Raw genomic sequence first — 25,768 nt, 5'->3', positions numbered from 1 at the left:
CATGGTGGATGTGAGGCAGAGTTCTCAGTGGGGATTATTCATCAGCTTCTAATGTCTCTGCCCTCAAAGCCTGTGGGTTGGTCACCATATTGGCCACCCCCTGTTGTGATGAAGTGTACCCACAAAACTGTGCCTGTGTTGGCCTGAGAGAAAGAGGGCAGTGAATGAGTAGCACTTGAGAGACTGTTCAGTTTGTTTACATGGCAGGTAAATTCTCATGGCTCCATCCCCAGGTGCATAATGCTGGGACCATACATCAGCCTTTGTGACATATTCTAGTACTGTGTAGAAAGCAGGAAGCAGCTGTTGGAGATTTTCCTTTGCCTTCTTCTTACCTGACTAACCTTCTGTAACTGTGTGTGCTGACATTAGTCACTCTTTGAGAGTAGCTCCAGCCCAGAAAATGACAAACCTGCAAGAAAGCAAAGAGAGCCACAAATTCTGAGCAGTGGAGCAGGGAAGGCACAACACATGTTTTCTTCCTCTTGCTGCTTGACAAAGCATGAGGTATTAGCGATGAAGAAGAAGAAAGGCTGCTGTTGTCTGTATTGTCACATGGGAGACGCTCCGTTGAATCAGGTGGAAGTTCTGTGCAAAAACAAGCATAGGGCAAGACTGGGTGCCTGTGGTGCATGGAAGAAGCAGGATACATGGGGAAGAGATGAGCAATGGATGGTTATCATGTTGGTCATCCTGCCCCCCCCCCCCCCCGCCCAGCAATGCTACATGGTCACAGTAAACTAATGTGGCTCCAGCAGGGGCAGTTCTATAACCATGTCTCTGATCCAGTTTGAAGTTGTTCTCCATTTCAGCAAAGGAAGGAGGCCGGAAGTCTGTTCTCAAAGGATACTATTTCTGCTACTAGATCTTGGCAATAAGCCCGTACAAACCTGTGCGTTGCTCTTGACTCATTTTGCCACTGTCAGACCCAGTGCGGGCACAGCAGTGCTACAAGCTGAAGAAGCTCTGTGTCACTATGAGCACTTTTGAAATTATAGCTACGTTCGGGTGAATATACCTTGAACCACCCAAGTGTCTGAGGAATGCCAGCAGGAATGCAGTAAATGCTGTTAGACCTGAACCTCAGAGTGGCATCACATGCTGCATTCTCTGTTATTGTAGTCGTGTTATGCCGGCTTCCTAAAATAACGTTGTGTATTGTCTGACTAGGCCAGAATATCTAATCGGGGGTGACAAGCTGTGAAGGTTGAGACTCGGGCCTAGACGTGTACAGTGGTACCTCTGGATGCGAATGGGATCCATTCTGGAGCCCCGTTCGAATCCTGAAGTGAATGTAAGACGCGACTCCGCAGGCCACGTTTCGCCTCTTCTGCGCATGCCCGTGATGTCATTTTGAGAGTCTGTGCATGTGCAAGTGGCGAAACCCGGAAGTAATGCGCTCCGTTACTTCTTGGTCGCTGCGGAGCGCAACCCGAAAATATTTAAACTGAAGCGTATTCATCCCAAGGTATGACTGTACCTCATTTGAATCAAATCAAATAAATACCAAAATTAATAATAACTGAAAACAGGTAAAATTCTATATGGGACAGGGTAGTTTTTTTGGATGATTTCTATAAATTTAGGGTGATACCCATTGGTGCCAGCCACTCATAGAACAACCATTCTACTAGCAGAAGCTTCATTCTTAGCATAGCACCACTTATCAGCTGTAGACTAGAGGTCATGCGTGTTGGTCATGGAAGTGCTGACTCCTTCAGGCCTTTAACTCTATTAGCATGAGGTTTATGTTCATGAAAGTGAACTGAACCCTAGTGATATGCCATGTGCGGCAGTTCTTGCAAAACAGGGTGTGTATGGGAAGCTCAAAAATTGAGCTTTTCTATTTGTGTGTGTTGAAGGAGTTGGGGGTTGTCAATTAACGCTGCAAACAGAAGATGGAAATACTGATTGGAGCTTGTTGTGGCTTTGTTTAATAGGTTTCCCCAGAGGTGGTTTGTAAGGAGGAGAGTCAGAAGAGGCTTTTGAAAATCACACATCAACCTTTTCCCAGTGAGAAGAGAAGCAGTGAATTTCCTCACAGCTTTCTTTCTCTTTCCCATAGTACCTTTTTACAGCTCTTTCCCTTGTATAGGTTTTTTGGGCTGGGGGAAGAAGTAGGATAGTAGAATGTGGTGTACCGGCCTTTATTCAGGTATCTTTTGGCCAAAGGGAAGGCTGCTTAAGCTCATGTTACATGGCTCTGCTGAATGACTACTTGGGGTCACATTACAGAACTATACTAAATGAGTCACAGGTTTTCCTCCTGCTGCCCTTAACAAGAAGACCACTGTTTAGGAAGACCTAAGACAGAGGTTTTTGACCTTTTTGAATCCACGGCTCCCTTGACCAACTACATTCTTTCTGTGGCACCCCTGTGGGGCTCAGGAGCCCAGTTATGTCTCCCCTTGCCTGCAGTGCCTTTTTCAAACTCCCTCCCTTGTGGAGGATTCCCTCAGCCTCCTCTCCTCTCCCCTCTCCTTCGGAGTCCTCCAGCAGCCACTGCTGCACCTTTGGTCTCTGAGCTGCCCCAAAGAGAGAGGCCTCCTCACACTGCCCCACAGGGGCCTGGGAAGAGGATGCCCACAGCCCGCCCAACGGAGACTGGCCAAAGGTGAATGTGAGGCCAGCACCTTACCTTGGGAGGCAGCAGTGCCAGCAGCAGGTGCTGTTAAGCCTGCATGACTGAAAGGCTTCCTTTCAGCACTCAGGCAGGTCTTGCACACAGCAAGCACAAGAAAGGCCAGTGCAGCACCTGCCGGCTTGCCTGCCCAGCCTCCCACTTGTTTGTCCATTCCCAACATCAGAGGCTGGTGGACTGGCTGGCTGGGCTCCCTCGCTCACTTGCTTGCTTACTCTGAGGCCGCCTCAGCTCCTGGCAACCAGCACCCCTTGGCCAGTCCCAGTGGCACCATTCACCGGGGGAGCTTGTAGCCAGGGCTGCTGCAACAAACAGCTGTGTAAACCTTTGGGAGGCAGAGATGGGAGAAGGCAGCAAAGGAGGGAGGAAAGGAAAGAGGGACAGAGGCCAGTGTTGCCTGCGGCACCCTTGACCATCATTCAAGGCACCCCAGGGTGCAATGGCACGCTGCTTGTAAACCACTGACCTAAGACCTTGCTTGCTTGTATGAATTTCCAGTGGTTAGGCTCACTGCTTTCAATAATCCTTCTCTCCAGAGACTTTAAGAGAAGCCTAAAGTTGGAATCCTTTAAATGACCTTTTCACTGTTCCAGGCAAAGTAGTCTGTTGCCATCTTCCTTTCTGCTTCTGCATGGTAGATTCTGGAATCTGGGGCCGGCAAAGTCTGCTTAGTTTATCAAGATTCCTTATTTATTTATATCTCTGCAACTGACTTGCCAAAACTCCTTCTGAGCAGTTTACAAGTATAAAACCGATTATAAAAACATAGCTGCACATAGTTAAAACACACAGCAAAACAATTTCATCACATCATTTGAAAAATACTCCCAATTCTATGAAATCCATAATTAAAATGTACAATAAACAAGTCTGTTAAAAAAGGTTCAAGTCAGGAACCTCAAGTAATCTTGCTTTTATAAATAGCACTCCCTTGGTTGCACTACGTACCAGCCTTGCTAGGAAAAAGAACTTACCCAAGTTGCGCTTCTTTCCTCTCTTATTTAACTTCTTGGATGAAATAAGATGTGCTTTTTGAAATGCCAGCAATTAGAAAATACCTGTACTGGCAAGGCAGGCTGGCTGACTACTCCAAGAACTTATCTGTACCTATCAGAATTCACAAGGCTAAAAAAAAAAAAAATTCTTAACTGATCTGAGATCAAAGCTTTATTCATCTGCTTCAAACCTGTCAATTGTTTTTAATTGATTGCCAGTAGGCTGCACAGACACAATGGCTCCTTCCTCCTTCTGCCAAGTTTGATTAGGAGAGGGAAAATCCTTAGCTGATGCTCTGCCTTTCCAGGTGAAATATCTTTGGTGCCGGTTCCAGTTAGAAGAATTGTGGGCATACAAAGGCAATGCTGGTTAGCTGAAATGAAATAAATATGCCTCTCAAAACTGGTTTCTCTCGCCAAAACAACTCTGGAATTACTGTAACATTAATGATGATGATGATGATGATGATGATGATAAATACTTTATTTATACCCCGCCCATCTAGCTGGGTTTCCCCAACCACTCTGGGCAGCTCCCAACGAATATTAACAATAATAATAAAAAGTGATAAAACATCAATATGAAAAACTTCCCTAAACAGGGTTGCCTTCAGATGTCTTCTAAAAGTCAGATAGCAGTTTATTTCCTTGACATCTGATGGGGGGGGGGGTTCCACAGGACGGACGCCACTACCAAGAAGGCCCTCTGCCTGAAGGAACCTCACTTCTCATAGGGAGGAAACCGCCAGAAGGCTCTTGGAGCTGGACCTCAGTGTCCGAGCTGAATGAAGGGGGTGGAGACGCTCCTTCAGGTAGCACTTTATATTCCCAATCTTTAAAATGATCGATGACATTTTCTTAGTGCTTCCCTCCCCCTCCCAATCTAACTGTACTACTTACTTTTGGTTTACTACATTTTTGCTTATTGCTTCAACTCTGAGAGTGGACAAAAGAGCTGAGCATCTGCTTTGCATGCAAAGGGTACTGGGTTCAGTCCCTGATCTTTCCAGGTAGTACTAGGAATACCCTCTGCCTCTAACCCTGGAGAGCCACTGCCAGTCACTGTAGACCAGCCTTCTCTGACCTGGTGCCCTTCAGATGTTTTGGACCACACCTCCCTTCCAACCTCCATCAAGCATGTGGGAGTGGCCATTCAAAGCATCTGGAGGGCATCAGGTTGGCAAAAGTTGCTGTAGGCAATCCTCACCAATGGTCTGACTTAGCATAAAGTAGCTTCCTGTAGCTCCCTAGGATTTTGCATGTATGCTGCTCTCTCAAATCTTCTCCCATAAATGGACCTTGCACATTTTTCTGTGGAGAGTTTTCTGCACATCACTGCCTATATGGACATGGAATTCTTATGCTATGACTGATCTTTGTTCAATGATTGCAGGGAAATTTCACCCAGTTCTAATAATGTGTTTGAAACCTTGTGAATAGACTCTTTTTGTTCTTAGATTTTTTAAAAAAACAAGAGGAAGCCTGTTTTCTTTATAAACTAAGATAATGTTCTGCATGTATATCTCTCCTATACCTTCCTCCTCTCTCTTAAATGTGATAGAGTATATTTTAATTTGATGACTATATCCCCTCGGCAAGAAAATAATGCTTGATAGCTACATCATAGCATTGGGGAGCTGTAGGAAAACCTTTTCTGTTTAGAAAAGGAATAGAGTGAGGGTAAACACTTGAAGAAAGGACCATTCTCCAAAGTGTAGAAGATGTCTGGACTTACCACTTGTAACTGTCTGTGAGCTTGGCCCCAAAGATCTAGCTCTAATCCTTGTCTTTGGTAAAAAAAAGTTGCTGAAGGGAAAAACTGATCAACTACGTTTGCTCTGATCTGAAATGGCAATTCTGAGGATAGCACTCATGAATTTCCTACTCCGGCAATTTCTCATAGGAAGAAAAGCATGTTCTCTGAATATCTGCAGCTCGTCAGTGTAAATTGAATTTTGTATTTGTCTGCTTCTCACGCGTAACTTTTATTTATTTATTTTAAGCCTTTTTGCCCCATCCTTTAGCCAGAAGGCTACCAGAGCGGGCTTAACAGACGATCAATGAAAATGAAACAATCACACAAGGAAAAAGGGGGTGAGGAGAGAAGAGGGGGAAAGGCAAACTTGAGCACCAATAGCCAGGTAGATTGGTAACGGTTCAGAGGGAAGAGGAGCCAAATCTATCTGTTGTTTCAGCAGAACCAATGGAATGGCCTTCCTTCCCATCTCTCCCTCTGCTGCAGTCTGCTGGAATAGCTTATGTTTGGTGGCATCCATATATGTAACATACAAATAAATGCAGTTTTTTTGTTAACACAGTCATGGGCATGCAGTTGAGAGTAGTGCTGTTTAGGCGTGTGCTTGAACAACGAAAGGGTGCTTTCAATGTTGTGAAGTACACCGTATTGATCTGATATGGGACTACCTTTGTCAGCAAGCCAAGAGTCCTGCCTTCCACCCCTACTCCACAGTGGAGATATTTCCCGAATAATGGCTTCCAGCAAGTGCACCTGGGGCAGTCTTGAACTGACTTCCATGTTGCTTTTGATGGATGACCCTTCTACTTTTAAAGAGAAACTCTTGATAGAGTCTGCAGCTCAGTAGTACAGTCCAGGTCAGATCCTCTGGTGCAGCAGTTCTCAACCTGTGGGTCCCCAGATGTTGCTGGACTACAACTCCCATCATCCCTGAGCTCTGGCCTTGCTAGCTAGGAATGATGGGAGTTGTGGTCCAACAACATCTGGGGACCCACAGGTTGAGAAAGGCTGCTCTGATGCACCCTTGGTTAAAAAGGTTTTGGTAGGAGGTGGTTGCAGAAAGATATCTGCCACCCATAAAGAGCAGATAATATTGGGCTAGATGGACAAATAGTTTGACTGAGGCCTAAGGTAGCTTTCTTTGTTCCCAAGTGCTGAAGTCAGCTTCTTAATATCCTACTGAGTTAAGGGTGACTCTCAGCAGGCTTGTGAGGTCCTGGGGCTTCCGCTTGGGACATGATGGAAGAGCGGGCACACACTCCTCACAGTTTCAGGACTAAACATCCATTTTCTAACTTTCAGTTTTCCAAAGGAAGCAGCATCTCTTCTCCCCCACAGAGCTGATAATTTTTTGAGAACTGCTGCTGGTTAGCGAGAGCTATCCATTTAGAATGATGCTCCACTTCCACCCTGATCTCAGTACTGACCTAAATATCCTAATAAGATTAAATGCAGGCTTTAGACTGGAAACAGAATAACTTGCTCTGTTCTGAATGCAATCCCACTGTGAGGAACCTCTGAGCAGATCTTCTGCAGGCAGCTCTTAAGTCTGTCCAACCTATTTCCTGTTGCATTGTGAGATAAGATCATTAAGGATGTTGTCAAATGCTATTTATTCGACACTAGTTTTTATGAGAATTGTCACCTTGCTTCCTGTATTGGAGGAGGCAACAACTCATTGAGGAAAGTGAAAGTCTCCACTAGGATAGGTGAGGCAAGCACACAATATCTCTTTGGCTCCCCCTACCCACCAATTCTTGTTCCTACCTGAAAGTATTGACATAAGATACTGTACTGCAATATGTTTGTGTGCCATCAATTCTTCCATTTTCTAAAAAGCTTTCTCCTTCTGCATACTCATGCCCAGGCATATCTGCTTATATTTGGTGATGGTAAAGTACAGCAGGCCAGAACAGGGCAAAGCAGAATTCTTTTCTTGGACTTCTGTCCAAAGTGGAACATTTCCAAGCCTTTTCTGTCTTTGCGGCACTATTAATTCTCCCTTTTGGATTGCACACCTGGTGTTTAAATATCTCTTGTCTTATTAAAATGTGCACACAAAGTTTGCACATAGTTTGCATATTTAGAATTAGCTCCAGGTGTTAAGCTAGACTGGCTTCTACATTGGATTTCTGCTGAATTTCCAATTCCCCTCTGCTAAATATGGGCAACTCTAGTAAAGGGTGATATTGTCATTCAGAAGCTTTTAGCCACCACAGATGTAACACCAGGTGAAATATCTGGTGTTTCATAGCATGGGACTTGGGGGGGGGGGACAAGACTGACGTGATTGGCCAGTTAGTTAAGTATTTATATTGTTTTACTTGATGGGGGGGGCAGCTGCCTCCCGCCCACCTGGCTACGCCTATGTTTCATACACCCATGTTTAATGGTGAGCAAAAGGCTGACTAGCTTGTGATTGCTGTCAAATATAGTTTTCTTGAGGCTGCCACTGCTATTTCTTCTATGGGATCATGTAAACAGTAGTGTGTGTGTGCGCACTACATGAAGGACCATATATGAGACCCAATATTGGTGGCTTCCAGATGTGGCTAGCATAGAGGCACACAGTTGGTGCATATCTGCCACAAGCAGATAAGCCTTGTACCTAAAATGGGTCTTGTACCTAAATGGGCACTGCCTTTTTCTCTAGGACCTAATGTTGAGGGAAAAGATGGCTTCATTTAGACCATTATCTGAGGGAGAAAGGGATTAAGGGCTCCCTGCTGCTGCAGTCCCAAGATTAAGGAGCTTGCTGGTGGCTGCAGTTTAGGCGACAGAAAAGTAACTGACTGAAAGGCAATGCCACCTAGAAGGGAAAAGGTTAAACTGTGAGTTCACTCCTATATGAGAATGACAGACCATAGATAAAGGAAATGGCTAGAAGTACTAATACAGAAAATGCTCTCCACCTGAAAATCTGTGGGGTTGCTTCGCTATGACTGATCTACGCTTGGGAAGATTGCACAGCTGTGTGTGTGTTTGTGTGTGAGTGAAGTTGTGTTCTTTTTCTGAGTTCTGAAAAGAAACAGAAAGTAAAGGGCGAAAATATGGGAGGAAGGTGATTTCACGATGGTGTCCTGCCAGTGTCCTGAAAAAAGTAGTCCTGAAAAAAGTAGTGAACAGAGCATGGGGTTCCCAACATTCCACAGTAAATGCCTCATGTGGAAGCATCCTTAGTCTCTGGTGTCTCCAATATAAGGAGGTTTCTAAACTGGCTCTGAAATATCTGTACCTGAGGTGCAGATGGTGCTTCACTGAAAAGATCAGAAGAGCCCTGGTGCTCCAGGCCAAAGGCTCCTTTTGACCAACATTTTGTTCTTTCAGTAGCCAACCAACCAGATGGAAAGTGGTTCCTTTGATGGATGGGGCTAGTTTGGTGAACTACAGACTGGAACTGGCAAAAACAGTGAATAAGACAAAGCTATACATATATATTGCCCCAGTGTGGTTTTTCTAGAAAAAGAGGTGCCGGAACTCACAATGAACGCTTCACTTGTTCTCTTATAATGACAATGGCACACACTTGAGATGTGCTGGAACTGAGTTCTGTCTGGAACACCCCCCCCCCCTATTCTCCCCTGCTAAGGAAACAGCTCGTCAGAGAAGTATTCTGTTGAAATGCTTTGCTTTCTGAGGGGGTGGTGTGGGAGGGGAGATTCTGGTAAAATATTTCTTAAAATTTCCAGACCACAGTCAAGTTGCGATGCTGTAAAGGATATATGCTCATATGGCTGTCTGTTTTCCACCCAGGTTCTATAAAAAAGAGAAGATGGGGTCTGGCTGCCTGAAAGTCACAAAGTACTTCCTTTTCCTCTTCAACCTCCTTTTCTTTGTAAGTATTTGGATTCAGAATCTGGGGGATCTGTTTTTTAAGTTGAGTGCGGGCGGGAGCAACTGTATCCTAACAGCAGAACTGGCATCTAATATTGGAGAAAGAACCCTTCTTATAAAGACTGTTCTACCTCTCTCCAAAGATCTCCCAAACTCGATTGTCATAAGTTAATTCTATTTCTAAGATAACAACCCTTTATTGCATCCAAACCATATTGAATCTGAATCACTTAATCTGCTTCCCACAACAGTACCAGGTGGTAGCTCAGTATCTCCATTTCTACCAAAGGTGTAGAAGAAGACATTGGTTTTCAGCTGAAATCTGAACAAACTCAGAGCCTGCTGTACAGTGGGCTGGGGTGCTTCTTTCTGCAGCAGTGCTCAACCCAAATAACTGTGTGTGCACAGTTTCATACCAAAAAGACTTTGCAGACTATAGAAATGCCCCGATTGGACTAGCTAAGTGGTACCTATGATCAAGATGCCTGTTGGATGACTAAACTTTCCTGACACTCCTGCAAAGGTTCTTGGCTTTATTAAAATCGGAGTCTTGGGCACTTGGAGAAACTACTTGTTTAATTATTTAACCCTCCTTGGATGTAATTAAAGCCTGTCTTGACCTGTTTGCCTGTATAGTACTAGCAAACGCTAAAAAAGAAGAAACAGCGAGAGGCTGGGGAAATGCAACTAATTGTATAGTGTGATTCCATTAAGTGCTTTTGGGTATTGTGTGCTCCCTATTTGAGACAAGCTGAGCCAAATTACCGGCTAGCCAATTTTTAATCAAGTCCTTGGCTGTTCTCTGCAATAATTGCAGTTTGACATCCAGCCACAACATGTGTGGTTATAATCAGTGCACTGCTGAATGGATTTTTTCCTGTAGTCAATGTGTTTCTATTTGCAGGATGCAACAGATTAGTGCCAAGAGGAGCAGCAATTTTATTTATTTTATTTTATTTAAGACAATCTTTATATACCACGAATTCATAAAGAAAATATCAAAGTGGTTCGCAACAACTGCACATAAAACTGTGCAATGGAAACCATATAAAAAAAGTTAAAATCAGATGGCATTTATGGAAAGATGTATTCTTAATAAGCCTGATAGAATAGAAGTGTTTTCAGTAGGCATTTATTAGTTGAAGCAGAAGGTGCCTGCTGAATCTCTATGGCCAGAGTGTTCCACTACACTGGGCTGATGACACTGAGGCTCAGTTACTTCTAGCAGAGAATTACAGACTTAAAGAACAAGCTTTGCAGTCAGCCTGTGCTAACCTGTTTTCAGGATCAGCAAAGCCCTGGTACAGTTCTCTCATTAAACATATTTATTCCATCCTTCCTTCCTTTCTGCTAAGAGTATATCTGGTGTCAGATGGACATCTAAGACAAACTTACAACATCTTTATAATCTTATATTTAGCAGAGAACGGGAGCTCGTTTTTTTGTCCTTATCTGCATAAATGACTGTATACACAGCTGATTTTAGATTAAAGCCCAACAAATTGTGTTTAAAATAAAGTTTGCCCAGTACACTAACTTAAATTGTAATACCGTTGTACACAATCATGGGAAAAATCTAGCAGTGAGCTAGATAAAGCTGGATAAAAATCTCCTGGGCAAACAGGCAAATTTTTCGTTTCCTGCTTGTTTCGTGATAAACAGAGTGTAAAAACACTTAAGTTGATTCAACAAGAGATTGGCTGATCAGTCTCACTTGGGCTACGCTTCATAAACTATAATCCTTTACAAACAGGTTAAATTTACAAAGGAGGAATGTGTGTTCATGATAACCTAACAAATACTAGCCATGCCATAATTAAGTGATCATACGTATCTTTAAGTTCCTTGAAGGAACAGACCAAAAGTTACAGAGTCCCAGGACTGCTTGCAATAATTCCAGCGCTAAGTCTACTAGAAACAGTCTGTATGACCTCTTACTGGATTGGTATACAAAAGACGAAGAGGTAAAGGAGGCCATGACAAAATGGGCTATAGATATCGGTCACAATATTGACTTTGTAAAGTGGCAAGAGTTGTAGAATGTAAATATGAAATTCATGGTGTGTACGGCACTAAGGGAGAACCTTTGGAAAATGATTTATAGGTGGTACCCCACGCCAGTGAAATTGGCTAAGATTTATAAACTGAAGACTAAGAAATGCTGGAAATGTGGAGAGGGGGATGGTGAGTTCTATCACATGTGGTGGACATGCAGTAAAGTAAAAGGCTTTTGGGAACTGATTTACAACGAACTTTAAAAAAAATTTAAGTATACTTTCCCCCAAAAGCCTGAAGCTTTCCTGCTAGGAATAGTCGGCAAGGAAATAAAAAAAGAGGACAAAAATCTGTTTCTATATGCCACAACGGCCGCTAGAACTATGCTAGCCCAAAGTTGGAAAATGGAGTTAATACCTACTATAAATGACTGGCAGATCAAGATGATAAATTATGCTGAACCTGCTAGAATAACAGGAAGATTAAGAGACCAGGATGACCAGAAGTTTCATGAAAATTGGAACAAATATCTGACGTATATAAGAGACAAGTGTAGAACTTTGATGACTCTGGCAGGGTTAGAATAACTCTAACAGTGTTTGGCAAATATGTAAAGGAGATAAAACACGTGACTTTAGAAACTATCTGATACTTACCAACGAAGTGAAGGGAAGTCCGAGGCTCGGCGGAGCCCAAAATAATTGTGTAATATATATATATGACTCTTGTAACGGCTATGTTATATGCAATTTATGTAATCTAGATTGTATATATGTATAATCAATGAAAAACCAATAAAAATTTATCTGGGGGAAAAAAGAAACAGTCTACCTTCTACACACCCTTGGTATACTTAACCACCATAGTAGAACATGTTGCTGATAGCACCAAGGTTGCAGGTTTGATCCCCATATGGGGCAGCTGCATATTCCTGCATTGCAGAGGGTTGGACTAGAGCAGGCATGGCCAAACTAGGCCCTCCAGATGTTTTGGGACTACAATTCCCATCATCCCCGACCACTGGTCCTGTTAGCTAGGGATGATGGGAGTTGTAGTCCCAAAACATCTGGAGGGCCAAGTTTGGCCATGCCTGGGCTAGACAATCCTCAGGGTTCCTTCCAACTCTACAATTCTATAATTTGTTGACAAGCAGTACCCAAATACATTCGTATTAGTTCTCAAACATTTTGGCTCCCGAACGCTGCAATTGAGTGTTCCGGTTTGTGAACTATTTTTGGAAGCCGAACGTCTGACAGGTTCTTCAGCGGATTCTGAAGCTGTGCTTTGGTTTCCGAACGTTTTGGAAGTCTAAAAGACTTCCGGAACAGATTCTGTTTGACTTCCGAAGTACAACTGTATTTGAAGGGCCAAGATAACATGGTAAGGGGTACTTTGGGGTTCCAGAATACCAGGGGAACATGGATGGAAAATTCTAAATCTCTCTCTCTCTCTCTCTCTCTCTCTCTCTCTCTCTCTCTCACACACACACACACACACACACACACACACAGAGTCTCTATTAAAACCCAAAATTTGGTAATGGAAACTATTAAGTTAGACATCTGTTAGTTAGCGTGAGCCTGGAAATGTGGGCTGCTGCATCTCTCCTGGCTAGCGGGAGGGGAGCAGTTGTTAGTGGGCTTTTGCCCCACCCACTAATTTTTCCTGCAGCCAGTTAAGTAACGTCTCTTGACTTGATGTGGCACATATACTTGGGAACCCAGATGAGAAAAAAGCAATAGGAGGAGGGAGTCTTCTCCATTGGTTATCATAGGGTGTGCATGCAAAGACTCTTTGCAGTGCAGAAGGAGCAGCCTAGGTTCCCAGAGCAGTGTTTGCTAGACATGTAACGCCACCCTTGGGGCATATCAGTTGTTTAGTTCTGTAATGTGAAGAAAAAGGCAACTATGGGATTGCAGCGCTCATCTCGCTTTCAGGCTGAGGGAGCCAGCGTTTGTCCACAGACAGCTTCCTGGGTCATGTGGCCAGGATGACTAAACTGCTTCTGGCGCAACAAAACATCATGACGGAAGCCAGAGCACACGGAAACTCTGTTTACTTTCCCACCACAGTGGTACCTATTTATCTACTTGCATTGTTGTGCTTTCGAACTGCTAGGTTGGCAGAAGCTGGGACAGAGCAACAGGAGCACACCCCATCGTGCAGATTTGACCTGCCAACCTTCTGATCGGCAAACCCAAGAGGTTCAGTGGTTTAGACCACAGTGCCACCTGCTCCCAATAGTAGTATTAGTAGCTAGCTGTAGCCCCTACCAAGACAAGAACTGCCCTTATAACATTTCCCCCCAAAGCAAAATATATCCCAAACCTCCATGAAGGATTGAAATGCACATGATCTTCATGAGTACAGATCACTTGTGTAATATTCAGGGGGGGGGTATTTTATTAATTGCTAATAACTCAGAGTTCGTGAGGAGTACCAAGTTTTTGCTGCAAGTATTCTCACAGCTGCTAAACATAAAAAATGTTAGTTTGTAATTTCTATGGAACTCATGTATTGTAGACTCTGAAAGACTATTTTCCCTCTTACTGCATCTTGAATAACTTTTTTCACTAAGGCTCAAAACTACTTAATCTCACTACATGACCACTAAGCATGCATCGAATACCTGGGCTTCAATTTACACCACTGAAACAGTATTTTAAGCCGTTTTCCGTTAACCCACCTAGGTGTGTAATCCTTTCAGTACATAATTTTATAGAAATTCTGTTTAGTGACCATGTTCAAAGAAATAGAGGGATGTTGGGTACATAGATAGTCCAGCTTTTTTGTTGTTGCTAGTGCAAAAAACAACAACCACAAAACAAGTCATTGGGCACTCTCAACTTCTTCTCTTTCTACATATGTTTTTAGAAAATGTATCTTTACTCAATTGCCGCTAGATCAATATATTTTTCAAAACTTACTGGTTTCCATCCCTTCTGCTCTTATAAACCAAATTCCCGACCACGTAGATTAGTGGGGGATGGGAGTAGGATTTGTCCTTGGTAACCTAATTCTTGCAGTATTCAAAGATAAGTCTTATGCATTAAACAAATCACTAATGGTTCTATCTACCGTAAAACCTTTCCCTCATATATCACAGATGAAATGATAGATTATCTTTGTGACTAATGTTTCCCCCCCTCCCGCTCCCACACTACAGCATAATTCTTGATTTTTACCTCTTTTTTTCCTTCACATTTTTTATCCTTTTATTCTCTCCCCCCCCCCCCCAGAACAGCCATTCTCTCAGCAGGGTGTTAGTGTTGAAATGTTCAGCTGACCTTTCTCCCAGCTTCATTCCCTGTCTTTTGTCAATATTCAATACTGCTTCATGACAGTTTTGTATCTGAGGCCACTCCACCTTTTGATCTTGGTTATTGGATGGTTTATACAATTCTTTGGGTAAATGAATTGGTTGGGAAAGAAGTCTGTATTGTGTTCAATAACATTTGAAGAATATGCATAGCCAAGGTCAAGGAAATCAACTTTGACATGGGCCTCATCTTAATAACTGATTCTTCTCATTGAGCTAAACCGTATCTATTTTTAGTGTATCAAACTTACTTTGCAACACAAATTCCAATTAATATGGACACCTCCCATTTCCTCCTTCCATTCTTTTTTTCTGGTGTCTTGTTTATTATTTATCTTTTTTATATACATGAAGCATCTGATCTTTGTAACATCTCAAGAATTAATAATAGCAGATACTGGCCCCTGATAATTCATCAGACTTGTCACTTTCAGAAGCTTACTACCTGGAAGCCAAGAGGCTTGAAGAACTCAAATTATTTGTAAATTTTGATAATAAACTGATATGATTCACATCTTCCAGACTGATGTGCCGATTGGAACTTGGTTAATCATCAGAGTTTGCACATCCTGAATATTCTGGCAGTTTTTGACTCAAAATGTATCAAATGATGTTTTTTTGAAATGCATATTTTGGGAGAAATATTTCTAAGCCATAATCTATATCCTTTTTAAAAATTGCAAATTAATGCAGAAACATCCATACCTGGCAGTTCTGTTAAGACATGATTGCCAATTGTAGCAATTTAATTGGCAGCTGTAATATGCCAAATCCTTGTGTTTTTAAAGTCTGTGGTGCTCAAAATACCAAGTCCCTTATAGTTTCTCTTTTCTCCTGTGCATACAGCATATTTTAACAATTTGACATTCAAAGAACCCCAAAAGTGTTCTGCTTCAGTGGGAGAATGCATTTAATGTTGTGCAATATATTCAAAGGACACAATCTCCCAATCTAGAGTTAATTCCAGACTGACAGTGAACTGTCACAAGTTTCTTCTTGGGCACTTCCTATTTGTAAACTGACTGGTGACTTGTTGAGCTCTATTTGGAAACGTTTCAACTTTGAGGAAATGCTGTGTTGAAAGGAACTGGGGTTTTGAACTCAAAAAGACTCTTCCCTTTGTACAGATGGTGTTCTTATTCTCCAGCTTTTATCTGCAACGTTTAACACCGAGTGTTACTCCTTGTCAACAAAATCCAATTTCTTCTTTTGGAGAACTGCTGCTCTAGTTCTCTTTTGCACCTGGAGCATCTGCTGAGTCTTTTACTCTGGTGGAGGTATAAATGTAGATGCTAACTAGAATCCTCCACCTTCCTCTGAATGGATCAGCTCCAAAGAACCATAGTTAAAGGCATCTGGTCTAGCGAGAAGACAATGGGGAGTAGGGTATACATTTCTACATGAGCTTCTCTTAAAGGCCTCATGTTCACTGCTGCCTTATCTGGGTTAGAGCATAGGAGTTCCTCCTGGCTTATCTTTTTTGGCCTTACTTCTGAAGTTTTGTTTAGGAGCACCACTATCGATGAGATCCAGTCTTTATTTCTTGAACCAAAATTAGGAGAAGCCTTCACACAATTAAGAGAGCCAGTGTAGTGTAGTGGTTAAGAGCGGTAGTCTTGTAATCTTGTGAACCGGGTTCACGTCTCCGCTCCTCCACATGCAGCTGCTCAGTGACCTTGGGCCAGTCACACTTCTGTGAAGTCTCTCAGCCCCACTCACCTCACAGAGTGTTTGTTGTGTGGGAGGAAGGGAAAGGAGAATGTTAGCCGCTTTGAGACTCCTTAGGGTAGTGATAAAACAGGATATCAAATCCAAACTCCTCTTCTTCTTCACACTTGCATGCTCCACCCTTAGACTTGGAGTGTTGTAGAACATACCTTTTTTCTTTCATCCATGAGACCCTCTTCGTTCCGTATTTTCTTTCCTCTAGGGTTAAAAAGAGAAGTAGATTACACCAGACAAAATATCTTTCCTTGACAGTTACGGTGTATTCTTGTATCCCAGCCAAATGTAAGAACCCATCACTCTTTGTTTCACCTGAAGATTAAGCTGTGTGTTAGCTTGGTGCTTCACTTTAGGGTGAACTTTAGGGTGACTTCAGATCCTAAAAAAGAAAGCAGCAGCAGAGAGACTCTCATTCTGACATGTGTAAAGGGTGCCTCAAGATGCGAGTGCCGAATCCATATGAAACCTGTGCACAAGAAAGATGCACGTGTTTCTCCTGGCATCTAAAGCAACGTCAGTGATACAAACTGCAATGCCCTTGTTAGACGTTCTGGGATGTCCCCCATGCCCAGGTTGTGTTTAAATCATCACTAAGGTTCTTGCTTTCTCAAACAGTTGTGAATCAGAGTTCCCCTCCCTCTGCCACTCTTTCACCATGTGCCATGTAGAAACTGCAGGCAGGAAGGCTTGCCCAGATGGCACATCTGGAACTGGTTTTCAATTTGCTCTCTCCGCTAGCTCCCACCCCCCAGCTGTATGCTTCATTTCCATCTCCGAGCAATCGGCTTTCCAGTTAAGGCTGCCAGGGACCAAAGGTCGTGGATGGTTTTAGCATGCAGAGGAAGACTCTTTTAAGATCTAGTTCTATAGTGAGGTGGGGCTAAGTCTTTAAACACACAGTTAAAGATGCAGAACTCATTGAATACTAGTCCGGCTTCATCTTCAGAATTTGTTGGGGGACTGAGTGGGGGTGAATTGGATAGCAGAGCTAGAACTACAGGGTGCAATATGCTATCTGCTATTCCATAGCAGCATCACGTCATATTGGGTCTACAAGAGACAGTGTTCTATCCATTTTTGACTGTCGGAAATGATGGCTCAGTTGGTAGAGTATGAGACTCTTAATCTCAGGGTCATGGGTTCAAGCCCCACCTTGGGCAAAAAGATTCCTGCATTGCATGGAGTTGAAGTGGATAACCTTCGTGGTCCCTTCCAGCTTTCCAGTTCTATTTCTGTTGGCTCAGAGAGTATTTGTAATTATTGACCCCTTGATGTTAAAGACTGTTTCTGCCCTTTCTGAAATGGGATACAAACAGGGGAAAGGAAGTGGCTTTATCTGCATGCTTGGGCACTTGAATTCTTCTAGCATTACTGGAGTACTTGCAGCTGGTGTTTGAGGTGGGATGTTGGTTGGCTCCCAGGGATGGAAGACATTCCAGTACGAATACTAAGGTATTTGAAGCTATGTTGCCGCAAGTTTCTGGGGTTTCTGGGCCACTGCCTGGTCTGTGTGCAATCCGTTAAACTATTTTGGTGGTGCTAAATAGAGTTTCTCATTTCCCCCTTCCTTCTGTGCTTCATTGGCATCCACTAGCAAAGGGGGCAGGGTGGGGGAAACGATGTATACCATGTTTCATTCCAAGTGTCTTCCTGGGGAAACAAGCGGTTGCATTCAAAGCAGTTCCTTGTGCAAGCAGAATGCATTCCACTTGCAAAGCAAGGCTTCCCCTCCTCACCCCGCATGACTTTTATGTTTCTTTTGGGGGTTCCCACAACCCTCTGAAGTAGATTTGGGTGTGGGGTGTGCATGGGAGAGGGGGAGGGGGAGTCCCATGCATGGCGTTCCTTGGTGGAATACCATCCAGGCAGGACATGAAGGTTGGCAGTGGCCAGACCTCATCTGAATTGCAGCTTCTTCCCTGAATGTAGTTGAAGAGGATGAATGGGAAGAATGATTGCACTATGCAATAATTGTCCCCATTAAACTGTGCTCCTTTGGAGAGAGCAGGCGATACACGCATCTCATGATAATAGAACTATGCAGATAAATAGATTTGTGCCATGTTTTGCAGTGTTTTTGACGTGTGTCGGTGTGCAGCAAACATACTTGTGAATTAGCCTTGATTTGAGACTTCAGGTGACTTGATCTGGCCCTGTCAAGAGTGCAGGTTAACTGTCTCTATAGCAACTTTTTCAGGGAAGAAGACAAAGGGCGAGAGGCACTAAAGGGAACTTAATCTGAGTGGCGGCGGCGGCGAATCTATGCATCTACAATGGGCTGTGGAAAAGCTTTGCCCTGCAGTAACCCTGCTCGCCTCCCTGTTGCCACAGCACTTCAGCAAAGTGGATATTTTCACTCTTCCTCCGATTCCAGGCTTTCCACATCCCCCTCCTCTTCCCGCTCTGCAGCCTGTAAAGCCACGTTATGTTCTTGGAGCCCTGATGAGATGGCTCTGAGCTGACAGGAGGCGGATCCAAGCTGCTTGGCTTGAATAAATCCAGATCTGAGCGGCAAAGTATTTTCCCACATTTTGCACAGAAAGAAGTGGAAAGTCTCTCGAGGGAGACGGCTGGCTGAAGCAAATGGCGCTCAGAGGGGTAGATGGTTGGAATTCTCTCCCAGTAGACTTTTCTGGGCTTCCTCTGGCAAGGCCACAGGTGACAGGAAGCATCTGTTCTTCAAGACTCCTCTAACCCTCCTTTGTTTCCACTACCTTTTGCCTCAGGGGAAAGAGCTGCTTTTTCTGCAGTTCCATGGCATCTGAACCTTTGGGAACCTAAAGTTCAACCTGTGCATAAATGGCAGGCCAAACAAGGTTAGGCTATTCTCACATGTATAAAACTTGATGGCTTTTGTAATAGGATGCCCACATGGTTCCCTAATAAGCTTTCTGTTTTTACCAGTGCTGGCACAAGCTCTCCCTTTGGAATAAGTTTTTTCCTAGGAGGAGCTTGTACTGCATGGAGATCTGCTCTACAGAAAACTATTCACTATGTAAACAGCTGCTACCTGGTGGTCATAATTCACTTGCCAGAGCTCAGATAATACAGGAGGGAAAGCAAGACTGCTGCTGCAATGTCTTATTGGCAAAGAGAACTAAATTTTAAGTATGAGTAGGTTGGTTTTATCCCTAGGCTTCTCCCTGTGTTTACTATAGCAAGGGGAGCCCATTTTGCCAATGCCACCTTGTCACTGTGAGCTAACTTCACAGAGATCTCATCTTCTCCACAGCTCCCTTGGAGGCAGGTGAACGATATTGGCAGTTCTTTGAATGGAACCATCACTTTTCCAGTTTGTCTGGCTTTCTGTATTTTGTAGCAACAACATAGAGGCAGTGGGAGAAAATTCCGCATTTCTGCTGACAATGTTAATGATCCTTTCATGACTGATGCGAGGCCCTGACAGAATACAGTCTGTTTCACATAAGCGGGTATAATAAACATCCTGTGTACCAGATTATTCTCAAAACACTCTAAAGTTCTGGAGGAGGTTTTGAATTACTGGCCTCTAGCCAGCAAATAGGTCTGCATGCTGTGTACTGTTAGATTATTTTGTTCTTCAGTGTTTACTATAGGAGCTATTTATATTCAAGTGTGCCATGGAAGTCTCACTTAATTGTCAAGTATAAAGTGTTTGGCATGCGCTTGTTTTCCTTTACTGCTGACCAGGTGGAAAGCAACCTGTAACACACAGAAGTCCTGTCTGTGAAAGTTTCATTGTGTAATAAAAATATCTGGACGTTCTAGTTGCAGAGCAGGGGGGCGGGGGACCTTTTCCACTCCGTATTTCCTTCTGGGTAACCTTCTGGGACCCACATGCCAATGTTGCACAGGGCCAGAGTCCAACCCGAGCAGAGCAACCAACGTGAATTTTATCTCTGTACTGCTGACTCGTTTCTCCAGCCACCCCTCTCTGTCCTCCACCCAGGCAAGCAAGATGTATTCCAGCCAGGCAAAAGTACTTCCAGCCAGGGCAAAAGCAGGGCTGGTAAAAGATGTGGTCTGGAGATAGCAGAGTGGGAATATAGCCTGGCAAGCCAGGCAGTGTGGTGTAGTGGCTAGAGTTTGGGACTAGGATCTGTCAGCATCGCCCTAGAGCCAGTGCACCAACTGGACTCATGCACCTCAACCCCGACTGGGCTAGGCGAGCTGGGAAGCACCGCCAGAGACCTACTTCCCGCAGGAAACGGTCACAGTGCTGTGGACTCACAGCTTAGAGCTGAGAGCACCGGATTCACTGTCTCAACAATACAGTCATTGCGCAGCAGAGTTTTGCAGAGTCTTGCAGAGTATAAACCACTCGGAGAGCAGCTCTGTAGAATATCTTCCTTTTATTCTGTAACTACAACTATGATACAAGACTATATTCTGAATATTCTGAATATAGCTGAATATTCTAAGCATAAATCAATGCTACACTGAGAGTCTGCAGCTGCACTTAGCAGCAATCTTATCTCTAGAATCTCTAACACTCTCACTTTCTCCGATACACTGACTGACTGTCTCTCACTCACACACACAATGATATGTTGCTGGGCAGAATAAGTAGATAGGCAGGACACGCCTCCTCCTCTCTGGAGAGTCAGCAGAAACCATCAGGAGATCATCAGGAGATTCTTGGGTATGGGAGGGGTGAAATCTCCTCAGGATCTGGGAGACCAGCTTTCAAATCCTTACTCGGCCATGCAACTGAGTGACCTTGGGCCAGTCACTGTCTCTCAGTCTAGCCTTGAAGAGGTGGGCTATAAAGACAATAAATAAGAGTCTCGAGGGCCAAACAGAGGGTCTTGAAGGGGTGCATTTGCCCCCTGGGCCTGAGGTTTCCTACTCCTTGTTGTAGAACTTGGGGAAAGGCAAGTCCCCGCCCTGACCATTTGAATTCAGCCTTGGCAGAGGGGTCTGCAGAGATTTTCTAGACCTATCCTCCTTGCCCTGGGTTGACTTTGTGATTTGCTAGATCAAATCTGCATTATGCCCCTGGGATTATTGTCCCATTCTCATCCGAGGATGAGGGCTGCCAGTTGGCTCCCACTGACGGAACACTGTTGGACTGCGACGTGTTTGCAGCTCGCTTGCCAACTGATGGCTCTGTGCCTTAGGTTTTGCTGCCATATGACTGTTGCACGACTCATGGCTTCACTTAATTCTGGTTTGTAGGCAAATTTTTAGCCTGCGTGTTTATCACAGGAGGATGCACAGCAGAACAGGCTTCCTGTTTCTTTATTAAAGTGTGATCAGATGTAAAAAAAAGAAAAAGGTCTGATACAAGCCCTTATTCAGCTGTTTCCTTGTATTCTTTCTGCTTATGCCAAGACACACTGGTCCTATTGTGCTCTTCGCTACAGGCATGCTAACAGGGGCCTTGGTGGCATGTTAGCAGCAGAAATAGATGTTATAATACACCTTAACCTGAGTGGTATGGCAAGCTACCTTCCAATTATTCTGCCTTTTTAAAAGCAGCTGTCTCTGGCAAGTCGACCTACTGCTTCATACTTCATGTGGAGGCCTGCATGATTGAGTGCTCCTCTCCAACTGTGTTTTAGCCTAGCCTTCTCCCTGACATTTAGCTCTCTTTGCGGAGTGATTGTAGTTTACTTTTTGGTATGGAAAAACATTCAATCTTGTCAGACCCCACAGTCAGTTTGAAGCAATAAACCTTAGGCAGGTTAACCACTTCAGTGGGAATGATGTCCAGGTTGCTAGCTTTCGAGCCATCCTTTTTTAGATAGCTTTTATGAATTTTATGAAATAAATAAAAACCATTGAAGCGGTGTTTTGAAGACTGCTTAGTTTAGCTCTTTTGTCTTTCCACTTTGCTTGACTTGTTATCACAAAGCAAAATAAAAACAAACAAACCAGGCTATAGAATACCGATAACTTGCTTTTTGTTCTAAATTAACTGTAGCAAAGATGCTTGGTGCTTTGTTTTAAGTAGACCATTCTTTGTTCTACACAACTGATGCCTAACATATACGCTATGAGCTGGCAGGACTCTTAACACTGTTTAGAAATGGGGGACTTAAAAGAACTGCTGTTTGATGGTGGGGGACCTGGCTACCCAGATGTTGGACTCCAATTCCTACCAGCCCCAGCCAGCATGACCAGTGGTGACAGATGATGAGCCCATCAACATCTGGAGAGCGACAGATTCCCCACCACTGCTTTAGTTTGATTGACAGCTTCACATAGCTGAAGGCTCCTGAATTACTTATATCTAGCTGGAAACTACTGTAAGTTGGAGGTAGATAATAATAATAATAATAATAATAATAATAATAATAATAATAATAATTTATTATTTGTACCCCGCCCATCTGACTGGGTTTCCCCAGCCACTCTGGGCGGCTTCCATAGAAACCAAAAAAAACACTATAATTGCATACATTAAAAACTTCCCTGAACAGGGCTGCCTTAAGATGTCTTCTGAATGTCAGGTAGTTGTTTATTGTTTTGACATCTGATGGGAGGGCGTTCCACAGGGCGGGCGCCACTACCAAAAAGGCCCTCTGCCTGGTTCCCTGTAGCTTTGCTTCTCACAATGAGGGAACCGCCAGAAGGCCCTCGGCGCTGGACCTCAGCGTCCGGGCAGAACGATGGGGGTGGAGACGCTCCTTCAGGTATACTGGGCCAAGGCCGTTTAGGGCTTTAAAGGTCAACACCAGCACTTTGAATTGTGCTCGGAAACGTACTGGGAGCCAATGTAGGTCTTTCAAGACCGGTGTTATGTGGTCTCGGCGGCCGCCCCCAGTCACCAGTCTAGCTGCCGCATTCTGGATTAGCTGTAGTTTCCGAGTCACCTTCAAAGGTAGCCCCACGTAGAGCGCATTGCAGTAGTCCAAGCGGGAGATATTTCAGTAATGGATAGGCGGAAATACCCAGAAAAACAGAAGTGGGTAAAACTTGTTAGCTTAAATACTAGGGCCAGCTGGGATGGATTTTATCTTTGTACTTTGCTCCTAGAAGCATCAATGTGACCCTTTCAGAAAAATAGGTTTGTACTAGAGGGAACTTGTGCTATTGCATAAGGTGCTTTTGAAGACTCTTCTAGTGTAAAAGTAGCATAAGAAAAACACCTTTTGTACAATCTGTTTTCAGTAACCAAAACTTGTTTTCCAGATCTTGGGTGCTGTGATCCTGGGCTTCGGAATATGGATTTTGGTTGACAAGAATAGCTTCATTTCAGTTTTGCGTAAGACTGCTTTTCTTATCTTTGCATTTGTTCCTTGGGTGTTTATCTGTCAAGAGAGAACACCATGTTGTGCTTACTAAATTGTAAAGGGAAGCCCATCTGAACAGCAGCCCCCCTTCAGATCGTAGTCCAAAGCAAAGGTGGCTTCCTGCTAGATTTAGAAGAGCTTTCTATTGCTAATCATCCTTTTCTTTCTTGGAAGGCTATGTCAGGTCAGACAGAAAGCATTAGCCTTAAAGTTCTCCAAGGCTTGGTAACTTTGGTTCACCTCAGCAAAAGTCTGAGGGACAGATTTGGTAAAGGGGAACTGCCAAGCTAATGCATTTCCTTAAAAAAAAACTCCCTGTGCAGTTGTGCATGCTATTTCCACTTTCCATGTTCTTTATCTGGGTCAGTGCTACAGTGTTACTCACAAGGGAGAAATAACAAGAAAGGGCTATGCTGAAAAGTGTGTTTTAAACCAAGTGTCTCCCCCCCTTTTAAAATAAATGCTTGCAGCCATTTTTAGACTGCAGAAGCAGTCAAGGCTTTGCCTTGTGACCTAGTTTTCTCCCTGTGGTCTAGAACCAAAACTAATAGCTGCATGAACTGAGCAGCTCAAAAGGAGTTTTGCCCACACTGAGCCTATGGACTGCTTTTGCTTGCCAAGGACTTGAAGTATTCTGTATATGGGCTCCTTTCCTGCCCCAGCCCTGTTCCTTTCTTGCTTGTAATCTCACTGCATGTAGGCAGTATTTTTTCTGCTTCCTTCCTTGAGATCCCAGATGAATCCCTTTCCCCTCCCTTTTCTCATTTCTCTCCCCCCCCCCTTTGTATTTTTTATTTTTGCTTTGGTAACCTTAACAAAGTCTGGGAAGGAACTTTACACAGCAGGGCATTCCAATCCATTGCCAGAGAGGCCTCCCCCCCCCCCCTTGTGCTTATCTGGCTTTTTTCCCAGAAACGAGGAAAAAGATGGCGCAAGAGGGAATATAAACTGTGAGCCTTTTGCCAACAAGGTTTGAGGAGCTTTCCTCCAAAATCCAAGACGTGCTGCAGGCTGTGGACTGAGCCCAGGCTGTGCCTTTCTGCTACAGTCTCTTTTTCCAAGGCTTTGTCTCAGTGCCTATCTATACCAGCGTTCACCAAGGTGGAGCCCTCTAGATGTTTTTTGGACTACAGCTTCCAGCATCCCTGGCCAGTGACCATGCTGACTGGGGCTGATTGAAATTGGAGTCCGGAAACATCTGAAGGCACACCATTGACAACCCCTGCCCTGTACATTTGGAAAGGCAACCAGGTTGGGTCCATCATATGAGTTAGTTGCCACTGCCCCATGTGAGAAGTTTTGCATAACCATCAGTGGAAGTGTCTTGTGATCCCACAGTAAGATGCAACATGCAAACTCTCTCACACCCCACCCAGTAAGCTAATATTAACGCCACCAGCACTACTGTTTGGCAAGGAAACAGTTCCCTTTCCTTACCTTTTTAAGGGTGTTTGCTGAACTGGGATAGAGGGGGATAACTGGGGTTTGGTGGCTGCATATTAGAAGATGTGCATCCTTCAAAGGCCAATTCTACCTTGCAACTTAGCAGTTGTCTCAGAGGAACCTTTTGGGAGCAGCTAACTAGACTCTGGGAGTAGAGTGAACGGAGACAGGATAAAGTCTTCACTGAGAGCCAGTGTGGTGTAGTGGTTAAGAGCGGTAGTCACGTAATCTGGGAAACCGGGTTCGTGTCTCCGCTCCTCCACATGCAGCTGCTGGGTGACCTTGGGCCAGTCACACTTCTGTGAAGTCTCTCAGCCCCACTCACCTCACAGAGTGTTTGTTGTGGGGGAGGAAGGGAAAGGAGAATGTTAGCCGCTTTGAGGGGAGTGAAAGGCGGGATATCAAATCCAAACTCTTCTCTTCTTCTCTTCTGTGCTCCTCTTGCTTGCCTAGTCATCAATTCCTATTATGCAGCCTTCTCTCCTTCATTGCTCCACTTCACTTCTCTGACTGCTTATTTGTGGATCCCTCCATCACAAGCAACCTTCACATGGCCTTTGATTATCTAGGCCTGAAGTTCTTAGCTCTCTGAAGCGCATGTGGCTCTGAGCAGTCTTGTTTTTCTGGAGCTAACCAGTGTTAAAAGAATCCTCCTTCACTTTGTGTCCTTTTCTCTTCTGGTTTCCACAGAGACCTCATCGTCATCGCTGAAGATTGGGGCATACATTCTCATTGGAGTCGGTGCCGTGACCATGTTGATGGGGTTCCTGGGCTGCATTGGAGCAGTCAATGAGATCCGCTGTCTCTTGGGTCTGGTGAGTGAAAAGAGATAAATGCTACTTT

The 25,768-nt window shown here is 44.0% G+C and overlaps 1 protein-coding gene across 4 annotated transcripts in view; it reads left to right on the top strand.

The window, feature by feature from the left end:
- Positions 1-25,768, top strand: part of CD82 (CD82 molecule) — a 68,094-nt gene that overhangs the window by 24,967 nt on the left and 17,359 nt on the right. For all 4 annotated transcript variants that reach the window (XM_083465586.1, XM_083465587.1, XM_083465588.1 and 1 more), the window contains 3 exons: positions 9,146-9,227; positions 23,382-23,454; positions 25,616-25,740. In XM_083465586.1, the coding sequence (XP_083321712.1) occupies positions 9,165-9,227; positions 23,382-23,454; positions 25,616-25,740 (261 nt within the window). In that variant the 5' untranslated portion in view covers positions 9,146-9,164. The remainder of the gene's footprint in view (positions 1-9,145; positions 9,228-23,381; positions 23,455-25,615; positions 25,741-25,768) is intronic.

Source organism: Podarcis liolepis (assembly GCF_965112155.1).
Source record: "Podarcis liolepis genome assembly, chromosome: 1".
In the NCBI taxonomy this organism is placed as follows: Eukaryota; Metazoa; Chordata; class Lepidosauria; order Squamata; family Lacertidae; genus Podarcis; species Podarcis liolepis.
Note: the sequence above shows the minus strand (reverse complement) of the source record. Positions and strands in the feature narration are given on the sequence as shown.